This window comes from Panthera uncia, chromosome F1, assembly GCF_023721935.1.
Source record: "Panthera uncia isolate 11264 chromosome F1, Puncia_PCG_1.0, whole genome shotgun sequence".
Lineage (NCBI taxonomy): Eukaryota > Metazoa > Chordata > Mammalia > Carnivora > Felidae > Panthera > Panthera uncia.
Genome location: NC_064813.1, coordinates 21,724,793 through 21,738,451, shown reverse-complemented (window position 1 = coordinate 21,738,451; position 13,659 = coordinate 21,724,793). Strand labels below are relative to the sequence as shown.

Sequence of the window (13,659 nt, the reverse complement as noted above, 5' to 3'; positions counted from 1 at the left end):
CAGAATATCCCCCTTTTCCACCCAGGGTATTGTGAATTTCTAAAGTAGGAAAAGACCAAAAAAAACGGATTTAACTATAAGTCTTGTAAAATACTCTCAGTCAAAATGTGAATAATCAGAAAAGGCTGATTCCGGGGACTTCACTTGTGATCTTTCTTGTAGATACTCCATCTTGGAAAATGGATTCCTTCATATCCAGTCAGCACATGTCACAGACACTGGACGATATTTGTGTATGGCTACCAATGCTGCTGGAACAGACCGCAGGCGAATAGATTTACAGGTCCATGGTAAATATACTTCTGTGAATGACATCTAATCTTTGGGTTAAATGTTCTTTGATAGCCTAAACCAGTGAGATCATAAAGACCTTGATATCCGGGGCTACGCGAGTGTACCACACTCTATTGCACACAGTCAAGATCCATGTTTTCTCCTCACTGTGGCTAGCAACATCACAACACTATTTAAATTCACAGAGCCTGATCAAGTTCATGATTAGGGGGCAAGTTACCAGTGATTAATTTCAGTCTGGCAGAAATACTTCAGGTGGCATACTATTTGCTGAATGTGTTACCCTCCTATTTGTTGACTTTGTTTTAGTTCCTCCATCCATTGCTCTGGGTCCTACCAACATAACTGTAACAGTAAATGTTCAAACTACTCTGGCTTGTGAGGCTACTGGGATACCAAAACCATCAATCAAATGGAAGAAAAATGGGCATCTTCTTAATGTAGATCAAAATCAGAATTCATACAGGTAAGGAATAATTTTTTTTAACTTTTTAATATTTGTTTATTTTTGAGAGAGACAGGGTGCAAGCAGGGGAGGGGCAGAGAGAGAGAGAGAGAGACAGAATCTGAAGCAGGCTCCAGGCTCCGAGCTGTCAGCACAGAGCCTGAAGCAGGGTTCGAACTCATGGACGGTGAGATCATGACCTGAGCCAAAATCAGACGCTTAACTGACTGAGCCACCCAGACGCCCCAGTAAGGAATAATTTATTTTTTTTTATTTTTTTTTTTTTAGTAAGGAATAATTTAATTGAAAACCCCCACCTACTATTTAGAAACATTATTTTTAAAAAAATTTTTTAACGTTTATTTATTTTTGAGACAGAGAGAGACAGAGCATGAACGGGGGAGGGCCAGAGAGAGAGAGGGTGACACAGAATCCGAATCAGGCTCCAGGCTCTGAGCTGTCAGCACAGAGCCCGATGCGGGGCTGGAACTCACAGAGCGCAAGATCATGACCTGAGCCAAAGTTGGACGCTCAACCAACTGAGACACCTAGGCACCCCTAGAAACATTATTTTAAAAAGAATTAACATTTTATCTCTATCAATGGGGACAGCATATATATACATACAATGGGGACAGCCTTTACATACATGTTTGAAGCCTATACATGTTTGAGGAATTAGCTAGTATATAGAGTATATATGTTTTCTTAATGTGAAATTAGTTTTTCAACCTAAAAGCTTTTTTTGAATTATAGGTTCAACTTCTCCATTCATAAACCTTATGAATGAAGGTCAGAGAGATCTGCAAGATTAGATTCCTATTCTGCTTTATTTTTTAGCACCTTTTAGATTTTTATAAAGACAAAAAGTTAAAGCATCATTTGGTATAAAAGAAAAACTATTCTGTAAAATTAATACTAGCTGTAGCCGTAGAATAAAAAATAAAATTCTGAACCTTGAAATACACCTTAGGTATTTGATAGCATGAGGGAACATACCATTTTCTCCAATTTTTTGCATTCTCCCAGCTTTACTTCCAGTAGCTCATAATATGACAGTGTATGGTTTTTAAAAGCTAACCTCTAAATCACTAGGAATTTCTGATATTTAAGATGAGCATCATTTATTGTATCTCAATTAAGTTAATGGATAGATACCTCGTCAAAGGATTTGCCAAATGTTCTCATAGGTCTACTTTGACAATAATTCTGATAATCAGGAAATATGAAAACAGGAGTGTTTCACTTGGAATTCTGTTGTTTCTCTCTCTTTCTCACCCTTTTATTCTTTGGGTAGCGGGAGTCTAGTGACTTGAAGATATACACTATATGGAAAATATACAATACCATTGAATAAAAAAGCATGTCAAATGTATTCCCATTAAATCAAATCATTTTTATTCCATCAGCACACACTTTGCAGTAAGAAAGTAGATATTTTATTTAGATTTACTTAGAATAATATATGTATATTTATTAAAGCTCTTAAATATTTGAAATGATCTAGATCACTTTAGTTTTTAATTGATTAGACATTAGGAAAAGGACTTATTGACGTATGTACTATGCATCTCTAAGATGTCCAGCACATGTAAGGAGACATGTGAAGGAGGGAAACATGCAAGACAGACAGAGTTGTAATTACCTGTCCATCAATGGACATAATCAAGTACCAATCTACAAAGCTATTGTGAAATTTAGAGATAGTTTATGTGAAACAGTTGAGATGGTGCCAGAATGTATTCAATGCTCAATCAACAATAGCTATCATCAGTGTGCCCATTTTACTGTATTTCACTTAGAAGAGCATGGTTGATCATGATAGAAGCATTCAGAAAATGCAGGATGCCCTCTTCGAACAATCCACCCAGCTGCTTCCTATAAATCTCAAGGTTAGGGCTCTGTTAACCCATTGCCCATATAAAAAAGTCTGATATATGAAGTATCAGAGAGACTCCTCATTTTAACATGAGGAAAGAATTCCATTTCCCTCAATTCACAACATGGTACCATGTTGAACCAACATTTATGAAAAATGATATATAGTACATCATTTCTTTGAAATATTTCTTCTAGGCTCCTTTCTTCAGGTTCACTAGTAATTATTTCCCCTTCTGTGGATGACACTGCAACCTATGAGTGCACTGTGACAAATGATGCCGGAGAGGATAAAAGAACTGTGGATCTCACTGTCCAAGGTAGAACTGGCTTCCTGTATGGATTGATACTTACTATCATCATACATTTCATCATTCCACTACCTTACAACAGGGCTTCTTTTTCCACTTACCTAACATTCACTTTCAGTGTAGGAAAAGAAAGATGTATGATAAGAGTTTGGAAATCTGGAAGAGTTGCAAATGTGTACTTTCTTCTTCTTGTTATTGTTGTTTTAGTTCCACCTTCCATAGCTGACGAGCCTACAGACTTCCTGGTAACCAAACACGCCCCAACGGTGATTACTTGCACTGCTTCGGGAGTTCCATTTCCCTCAATCCACTGGACAAAAAATGGGATAAGACTACTTCCCAGGGGAGACGGTTATAGAATTCTGTCATCAGGTAAGGCCAAGTTCAGTGATTACACGTCTATGATTAGATTAATCATGAATAGATGGCTTCACCTGGCCTTTTTTTGGTACCCAAATAAAAGAATAAAATACATTTTCATTCCTAGACTTAGGCACCTGGGGGGAAAGGCAGTTAGAGTGGGAAGGGGAATTAGAGAACAGGAGAGAAAAAAAATCTGGAAACAAAATAACAATAACTGAATATAATCATGATCATTGGAATTTTATGTCCATATTTACTGATGCTAAGGTTTTACAAGTTCATGGGTTGCTTTTGAGTGAGCAATACTCCCTCCATTGGCCAAAAAGAATCTCCATTCATTTAACAAACATTTAATGCCTAAAATAAGTTAGAGACTCCACCGAGTTTCTGAGGTTATAAAACTAAGAGGGTTCTTGTTTTCAAGGTTTTTATAATTGAGTAGGTAGGGAAGGTTGGGTGATCAGTGCTAGGATGGGTAATTTTTGAGAGTGGTAGCAGCCATCATTTATAAAGTTTATGTATTGAAAGAGAAAAAAAAATTCACCTCAATGAAAATATAGGTAATTCACACTGGTGTTTCTGAAAGCTGATCCCCTAAGTTGGGAGGGTGCATTAGAGATAAACTAAAGTAGCAACTAACATCCTGGGGTTTATGCATCTGTGCATATTATTCTAAGGGAATTTATTTTCTCAATAGAAGGGAAATAATGGAAGATCATTCGCGGGGTAGAACTTGGCTTTTAAAGCAAAGTATTTTGGCTGTCTCAGAAACCTATATAGATTGGTAGCAATTAAAATTATAAAATAGAAATGAAGTACCCTTCAGCACAAGGTATTGTGTTAAGAGAACAGTTTGGAACTTTCTCAAAATATTAAACAGAGTTACCATGTGACCCAGCAGCTCCATTCCTAGGAAATGAAAACATATGTCCACACAAAGACTTGAATGCAAATGTTCATACAGCATTATGCACAGTACACAAAGGAGAAACAATCCAAATGTCCACCAACTGGTGAATGAATAAACAAAATATGGATAATCCACATAATGAAATTCTATTTATCAATAAAATAGAGCAAAAAAAATAGGGCAAAAATTGGCACATGCTACAACAGATGAAACTCACAAACTCTGCTCACAGCAAAGGTAATCGGACTCAAGCCATCTGTATGATTGCAAATGCATGAAATGTTCAGAAAGGGCAAATATACGGAGAATGTGAAGAGATTAGCGATTGCCTGGGGCTGGGGTTGGGAGTGAGACGTGACTGTAAATAGGATGAGATTTCTTTTTAGGGTAATAGGAATGTTCTAAAAATTAGATTGTGATAGTTGTGCCATGTAGCTGTAATTAAGCTAAAAATCATTGAAGTGTACATTTAATTGGGTGAATTTTATGGTTGTAAATTTTGCCTAAATGAAGTCATTAATAATAACCAAAAGGCACTGTGTTAGGCACTTCAGGGGATGCAAGTATGCATATAAGCCAAGCACCACTGTGCTATAGGGACAAAAACACAAAATCAGAGAAACCTAGTTTATTGAACCAGAAAAATGGTTGCAGAAAAAATGAACACACTGTGCATAAAAACTTTTTTTCTTTTTAGGAGCAATTGAAATGTCTGCCACTCAGTTCAACCATGCTGGAAAATACACTTGTGTTGCCAGGAATGCAGCTGGTTCTGCACATCGACACGTGACCCTTCGTGTCCACGGTATGAAGGTTACTTTTCATTAAAAGCTTGTTGTTTTTTCTTCAAGTCATGTTTATTCTTGAAGGGATGGATGTACTCTCTAGAGTTATGAAACCTGGTAATATCTTGGGAATATGAAAGATTGATAGGTACTAGTCAAAAGACTAAAAAAAAAAAAAAAACACAAAACCTACAGATGACAAACCACACAAAACAACCCCTATGTTATTTTTTTCTTGAATTGCTGTAATCTGTTCCTGCTTCTAGTCTTTTTGTTTTTTAATGTTTTTTTTATTTTTAAAAGAGACAGAGAGAGAGAGAGAGTGAGAGCAAGTGGGGAGGTGCAGAGAGGGAGGGAACAGGGGATCTGAAGCAGTCTCCATACTGACAGCAGAGAGCCCGATGTGGGGCTCAAACTCACAAACCATGAGATAATTACCTGAGATCATGACCTGGCTCAACCAACTGAGCCACCCAGGCACCCCTGCTTCTAGTCTTCTAATGGAAACTGCCTACAGTTGCAAGACTCAAAAAAATGTAATACGGTCAATATTTTCTTCTCCCTAGCACAAGCAGATCACTAAAAATTTGGAAATATGAATCTGGGCATGTTTAACCCATGGCTACTTTAGATGTTCCTGCCACTAACTGGTGCCATTGCTTTCTCTGTTGATTGGTTCTTACAGAGCCTCCAGTCATTCAGCCTCAGCCAAGTGAACTAGATGTCATTGTAAACAATCCAATTTTATTACCATGTGAGGCAACAGGGACACCCAGTCCTTTCATTACTTGGCAAAAAGAAGGCATCAATGTCATCGCTTCAGGTACCTACCAGTGTTTATATCAAGAAAATCACAAAAAAAACAGTGTTTTATAATTCAGAAGTCAGTATTATCTTTTAATGAAAAGAATTTTTAATAAAAATTATTTTTACCCTGCTTTCACAATTGCAATGCAGGCAAAAGTCATGCAGTTCTCCCTAGTGGCGGCTTGCAGATCTCCAGAGCCGTCAGAGAAGATGCTGGCACTTACATGTGTGTGGCTCAGAATCCAGCTGGTACAGCCTTAGGCAAAATCAAATTAAATGTTCAAGGTACCTAAATAATTCATCTCTATGTCTTCATTGCAAAGATGCTTGTAACGATGGATGCCACATTTCATTTATCTAAAATAATGATGCTGCCATAGTTGTCAACATTCTGAGTTTACATTATACAATGCGTTTTTCTATCACTCTTATGAAGGAGAAAAGTTAATGTTTGGGGATTTGGGGGGAGGGTCATTGTTTGTGTAAGAAAACTGAGGCATCTCAGAGTAATTTTGGACTTCTACAAACTTCCATGTGGTACTCTGTTTCATTGTGGCACATAATTAAAGTGATTTTTAAAACCATTCTCCAAAATACTGCATTGGGTACATTATGAAACACTACATTGTAATACCCACTCCAAAAACAAATCATAATTTTTCAAGTCATAAATAAAAAATCATGAAACAAAAAAATCATAATTACAGTTAAGCAATTTGACAGGCAAAAATTATTCTGTAGACAAAGCAGGGTTTTTTTTCACATTTAACTGTTATTTTCTGAACACAATATTCATATTTGCATACATTGTTTTTGTGAGTGAAGAAGACACCTGGAGGCACGTTCTGAGCTACTGAATTTGCATTAGCTGATTTTGAATTTCCTTATAGTATGATTTTCCTATGATGAATTAATGACTACAGTAAAGCTCACCTAACTGCACATCATAAATCTAATTTCTTTATATTTTTCAACATTTTCTCAATAAATATTTATTGGAATAATAAGTGGAAATACATTAAACATTACAGACATGATGCTTCCTTTATAGTGTGGAAAAGGGAAAAAACTAAACTACCAAATAAATGAAATAATTATAAGTTCTAACGTGTTAAGCAGAAAAAAAAAAGGCTGAGATGGAATCATGGGGAAACGTAGGGACCACCTTACCTTAGTGGCTAAAGTGGGCTTTAAGAAGCAGCCTTCTCTGAAGGGGTACCATTTAAGCTGAGACCTGAATGATGAGCTAGGATGAGCCGCGCAAAAGTGGCAGAGTGTCCCCAGGAGAGAGGGCAGCATGTGCAATGGCCCCAAAGGAGGAAAGAGTAAGAAAAGAAGCATGCCAGTGTGGTGGAGAACGGTGAAGAAGGAGAAGGCTGGCAAAATGGAAAGGAAGTCCGAAAAGAAGGCGGGCCAATGCATGGAAGGTCAGAGGGACCACACAAAGGTTGTACTTTCTTCTCTGTGCAGTGGGAAGCCTTCTAAGGGTTTAACCATGTTGCTTATCTGGCTTTAGGAAGATCTCTTTTGATGTTGTGTAGGTATTGGTTTAGAGAAGGGGCAAGGCTAGAGCTGGAGGAACTCTTTGGGTCCTCCCAGCACCGTGTTACAGGCTGGGAGTGGGAGCGGCTCTGTAAATTGCAGGGGTAAATGAAAAAAGTGATGGATAAGATACTTTTGGAGATGTAACTGCCAGAATGGCTGATGAATCAGATTTTGGAGGTTAGGAAAAGAGAAGAATTAATGATGTTTCCTGGACTTTGGGCTTGAGCTAGTTGAGTGGATGATAGTGCCATGGGGAGGTGCAAGGGGAGGAACAGGTTTTAGAGGAAGGAAGACATGATTCCTGATTGATCCTGTTAGAGGTGGGAAACTATTAGAAATCCAAGTGGAGATATCAAATGGAATTGAATATTTATGGATCCAGAGCTCGAGAAGTATAGTATAAGATATAAATTTGGAAGTAATCAGTGTATTTCAGCCCACAAGACTGGATCGGAATTTGGACCGAAAAGAACTAAAAACAAAGACCCAGTACTGTGCATTGTTTAAGAAACAGTCTGAGGAAAGAGAGGATGCTAGAAAAGAATACAAAGGAGCAGGCAGAGATGTTGGAGGAAAGCCGTATGAAAACTAGGAGAGGAGATCATTTCAAGAAGGGAGTGGACAATTTGTTGAATGTGAGTGAGAGGTCAGTTGGGATAAGGACCAATAAATATTCATTGGTTTTGGCAACATGGAGATCATGGAAAGAACAGTTCCATATAGGAGGGTTTTTTTCCTTCACTAATTGATTAAAATTGATTAAAATCTGAGCAGTTATGGGACAAAGAAACACAGTAGGTGATTAATAGCATTTCAACATTTCAAAAGCAACCAGAAATAACTGCATGCTTTAGAGGCATGAAAATTCTGAACCAAATCTCTCTTCTTGCAGAAACAGTATATAATGGCAAATACAAGCCCAACCAAATAATGTTGGCTGATATAAATGATTTTAATATGGTTATTTGTATTTTTTCACAACTTGCTGATTTTATTTTACTCACCACCAGTAGTGTATCTTAAAATTTGTTCTCTATGTGGTTGACCACATCTCCATATCCTCTGGAGATACAGCAGATAGTTCTAGGTCTCCGGGACTTGCCATGCACAGAGTGTTGCTTGGATCAGTGGATCTCTGAGATCTCATTTGTGATTCCACTACACATTCTGAATATGGTAACAGTGAATACTGTTGGCTTTGCTTCTCTCTTCAACTTTCTTGAATGGGTAGTAGTTTTTGTTGTTTGTGGGTTTTGTCTGCACATGCTTAAAAGGATATTTTTACTGTCATTGTCCTCGGCACTTTGTCACTTCTCTGGACTTTCAGTGACACGGGTGGGTCATCCTCTCCTTTCTCTCCTGTGTACTTGTGACTAGTTTTTCCTCCTTTGTGTTTGATTGCTCTCTCACAATTATTTAATATTTCTTTGAGGCTCAACAAAAGATCCAGGCCAATCCCTAAATGGTAATCAACCTACTCTAATCACTAGGAAGAGAATTCCTTATCATAAGCTCTTCCATAGCTTTCTGAAAAAGTGGGAATAGTTTTATCTGTATAATTCTTTTCCATGATCTATTCATTTATTTATTCAGTCATTCAAACAGTACTTTGTTAAATGTGGCCACTGTATTTGAGACACTAACCACTGTAGGAAATATTTGAGTAAAAGTATCTCTCAGCAGTGGAATGATTTTTAAACCTTGAAGGGGTCTATTCTGAAAGTTTAGATAGCTGAAGTGAATCACATAATACAGTATGTTAAAGAAAATGCCTCTGTTGACACAACCTAAATTTTCTATTTTCTAGGCATGTAGTATCAGGAACATATGGTTATGCCCTCATTTAAAATTGCTTATCATTTACATTTATTAACTATGTAGAGAATAATTTTCTGAAAGTGGCTCAAAGAATTTTCTTTGCCAATGAAAACAGTGTAGTGATCCTTCAATGATAATACGGTAAAGTCGGGATTTTGTTTCTTTTCAGTGTGACTTCACTTTGCTGGAGTAATACCCTAGTGTATGCTTTTAAGATAAACTTTGTATCTTTTAGTTCCTCCCGTCATTAGCCCTCATCCAAAGGAATATACCACTGCTGTGGATAAACCCATCTCCCTACCATGTGAGGCAGATGGCCTCCCACCACCTGATATTACCTGGCATAAAGATGGGCATGCAGTTATGGAATCAGTCCGCCAACGCATCCTCAGCTCTGGGGCCCTGCAGATAGCATTTGCTCAGCCTGATGATGCTGGCCAGTACACGTGCATGGCAGCTAACGTGGCAGGATCAAGCAGCACGAGCGCCAAGCTCACTGTCCATGGTAGGTTGTTTGACATTATTTCAATCTGCTACATTGCCGTGGCAAAGAGAAAAGACCACCAAGAAAAGATAGGGTGAAAGTCAAAGCCATGCAAAACCCGTAATCCAAAGTGGTGTGTGAGTGTGTGTGTGTGTGTGTGTGTGTGTGTGGTTGTGTAGGTACACTTACCTTTCTAATATGTAGGCTCTGGTTATTTGTGTGGGCAAAAGAAAAGCTGTGATTATATGTGTGTGAGAAAGATTTCCTTAAGATAGCCAAAATAATTAATGTGTTGCCAGTAATCCCCTCATCTTATGCTTATTGGGATTTATACTTTGGCTACTGATCCTATTTATGGGATCCATTTGTGTTTTGTGATTATTCTGCTTTACTTCTCAAGTTGCAAATGATATTGACTCAAAACTAACCACCACGTGAGATACATTATAAATATAGTATGAACCTAATGAGAGTTGGAAATCTATTTGATTCATTATTTTAAAGTAGCAAAATATTTACAAGTATATTTTTATAATAGAAAAAAAATCTTTCTTTGTATTCAGACAACTAACAAAATATCTAAGGATCAGCATTGAAATATTTTAGTTGTTAATGTATTTTAAACTAAAGATAGACCACCTATTGATATCAATGTTAGGAAACGAACTCTTTTCAACTGCTGTTTTTAGAGGTAATTCTTATAATGGTGAGTTTCTGCTTTTTTCTTTTTTAAAAAAAATTTGTGAAAGCTGTTTTTTATCTTTCAGGTGTATTTGAATTTTCTACAACTTCAGCATTAAAGTAGTGATTTTAAATAGACACATTTTTAATTGAATAAATAAATAAATAATAGCCGCAATTTTTAAATCAGCATTTCTGAGTTTTCTAAATACTCCCACTGGTTTATACCTGCTTTCAGTTAATATAACTGAACTAATCAACACACATTAGTTCTTTAGCTTCAAATAAATAATAGTTCTCCTTCTTAAATATTTGTAGAAAATTTACCAAAATTGACTATATACTAAACAATAAAACAGTCATTAATATGATTTAAAAATAAGGCCACAATTCCTGCCCACAATGCAATAAAGATAGAAACATGTAAAAATCTTTTAATGCCAAAACCTCAACCCCAGGCAAATTTAAAATACCATTCCAGTTAACAAGCAGGTCAAAGAATATGTTTTTATTTTCATATTATTTAGAAAATAATAAACATAAGGAGTCTATATATCAAAATGTATGGTGTGTAGGCCAGGGTTAAAATCAAATATAAAATCATAGCCTTAACATTTTCATTTTGAAAAAGAATGAATTGAAGTAAATATACTAATGTTGCAACTTTGTAACCACAAGCAAACTTGAAATATCAACCCCTAGGAAACCAGGATAAAGGAGCTAATAAAAATACAGTATAAATTAATTAAAAATGAATCGAATATTTACGATGTTCCATTCAGCAAAATGCATTTTTGTTTTCCCTATTATCTATGTTTGTGCATATAATCATTCATATAAGATTTATATATTTACTCATATAATCAAAAAATAATTTTTGCTGAATACAACTTTTATCCTGTCACTTTTTAAAATGCCATTAAAATTAATCTATTTCTGATATGTTGGAATAATTCCAAAATTCATTGGGGGGGTGTATTTTTACTTTTTAAGCCAAGTATTCTTAATGCTTTTATTTATTTATTTTTAAATATATGAAATTTATTGTCAAATTGGTTTCCATACAACACCCAGTGCTCATCCCAAAATATGCCTTCTTCGATACTCATCACCCATCCCCCCTCCACCCCCCCATCAGCCCTGAGTTTGTTCTCATTTTTTAAGAGTCTCTTATGCTTTGGCTCTCTCCCACTCTAACCTCTTTTTTTTTTTTTTTTCCTTCCCCTCCCCCATGGGTTCCTGTTAAGTTTCTCAGGATCCACATACTTTTAAAGCCTTTTCTTTAGAAGTAAATGTCATAGTTCCAAGTCCCCTAAGGTATTTGTTAGTACACAAAATAGTCAGTTGATCTTTCTGTATTGCCTAAATTCCAGTTCAAAGTAATTTGAGGAATAGGAAGTATTTGCACAGAATTCTGAAATCACTATAAAAATTTCCTCTGTGACAGTATAAAAGCTGAATTGTCTTGACCTGGGTTTACTTGCAATTGTTGAAACACATGTGAAATACTGCAATAAATTTTTTTTCTGTAGCACTTCGTGACATTCAATATGGGGGGAGTGTTTTATGGTGTTTTCAACTGGTGACTTTTATTAGTGTGTTCTCACGATATGTCTGTGATACAAATCCAGTAATTATCCAATCATGGATGCATTTTGAGGTTTTGTTGCTCTAGTTTGTTTGTTTTACTTCACTGCAATAAGAATAAGAAACTTAAGAAAAACTTCAGAAGCCAAATAAAAGCTAAAGATTCCTAATCTAGTTCTATGTCACTTGTTCAGAAACTGATTTCGAATATATTCAACAAATTCAAATCCCTTAAAGTTTTTGCTGTAGGCATCTTTCATGATAACAAACAAATCAATGTCTTAATAGACTTTATTTTACTACTTGGCGGCAAAATGATCCCCAAAAGAGTCTTCTGTGTGCTGATTTTCAGTGTGAATGAGGATACTGTTGAATTCGACATCATGAATGACTATCTTTTTTAAACTCTTCATAGTACCACCTAGGATCCGAAGCACAGAAGTACACTATACGGTCAATGAGAATTCACAAGCCATTCTTCCATGCGTGGCTGATGGAATCCCCACACCAGCAATCAACTGGAAAAAAGACGATGTTCGTTTAACTAACTTATTAGGAAAGTATACTCTTGAGCCCTATGGAGAACTTATTCTGGAAAATGTTGTGGTAAGTTTAATAGATGTGAATGGATACATTAAACCAGATTAGTAATTCGCCTTTTTTCTTTTCGTAGCTTAGCTTGGAAATATACTCTTTAATAACAAAAGAAAAATACTCTTACATATTCAGGCCAAAAAATGAATTTTATGCATGTTTCATTTTGTGGCCCAGGTTTAAGAATAATATTTAACAGATAGTAGGAACTCATAAATGACCTCCTTCTAAAATGGTTTTATTTTTGTGGAAATCTATTTATCAGGAAAAATTCTAAGTGCCTCTGTTATATTCTGTGTTTGTAACCATGAATGGGAATGATTAGAAGAACAGAGATATAAGAATGTCTGATGTGTTATTAAGCAAATAATAAAAAGTAGTTTTTCTGTTCTTTTCAGGATTTTCAATAACCCTTTCTTATCATTGACAAGGAAACTAAAGTCTTAGAGATCCATCTATGCAAGCTGAGATGTTTGAATATTGTTAGGTGGCACTTAGCCAGTCTACAGAATAGTAGCTATTAGAAGTATCTTAGTTTTACAGTGGTAGCCCACTGGAAGAATATTCTGTATATATGCATACTACATGACTTTTTAAAACATTTACTGTGTGGTTTGAGAGTATCAATACTTGGCACCAAATACAAAACAAATGTGAATCATTTTCAGAGCTTCTGTATATACCTTTTTATTCCTATTCATTACCCTTCAAAATGCCTAAGCCCCATTATAAAATCTTTGTGGAATTAAATTTGAACAGATTAAAATGACAAAATTGATCACATTAACTTTATAGTATAATTTCAGCCATTACTCAGACTCCTGGGATTACCACATAAATAATCCCAGTAATAGGCTGTGTCACTAAGTCCTAACTCAACCACATGTGCCAGCAAAAGTTGTATTTATTCAGATTTAAATTTCCATTAGTTACAAGATGTACCATTATTTTATGTACCACTAAGGAAGAAAAAAATTCAGTTAAATAAACTAGAGAAGATCATCAATTTTTATGTATTTTTAATACCCTAGCTTCTGAGATATTAAGAGTTAAAAATGTGAATTTTAGAATTAATAAAATAAGTATAAATTTGTTAATGTAAACTAGTGAATATCTTTAATGGGGATTACCTCTAAGCTCAAGAATGTTGAATTTGG

General features: G+C 35.8%; 1 protein-coding gene across 1 annotated transcript in view; it reads left to right on the top strand.

Annotated features, from left to right (window-relative positions):
• Positions 1 to 13,659, top strand: part of HMCN1 (hemicentin 1) — a 463,881-nt gene that overhangs the window by 396,109 nt on the left and 54,113 nt on the right. Inside the window, exons 74-82 of the mRNA XM_049634070.1 lie at positions 163 to 290; positions 604 to 760; positions 2,816 to 2,937; positions 3,136 to 3,300; positions 4,899 to 5,006; positions 5,672 to 5,809; positions 5,944 to 6,078; positions 9,392 to 9,661; positions 12,324 to 12,514. Coding sequence (XP_049490027.1) covers positions 163 to 290; positions 604 to 760; positions 2,816 to 2,937; positions 3,136 to 3,300; positions 4,899 to 5,006; positions 5,672 to 5,809; positions 5,944 to 6,078; positions 9,392 to 9,661; positions 12,324 to 12,514 — 1,414 coding nt within the window. The remainder of the gene's footprint in view (positions 1 to 162; positions 291 to 603; positions 761 to 2,815; positions 2,938 to 3,135; positions 3,301 to 4,898; positions 5,007 to 5,671; positions 5,810 to 5,943; positions 6,079 to 9,391; positions 9,662 to 12,323; positions 12,515 to 13,659) is intronic.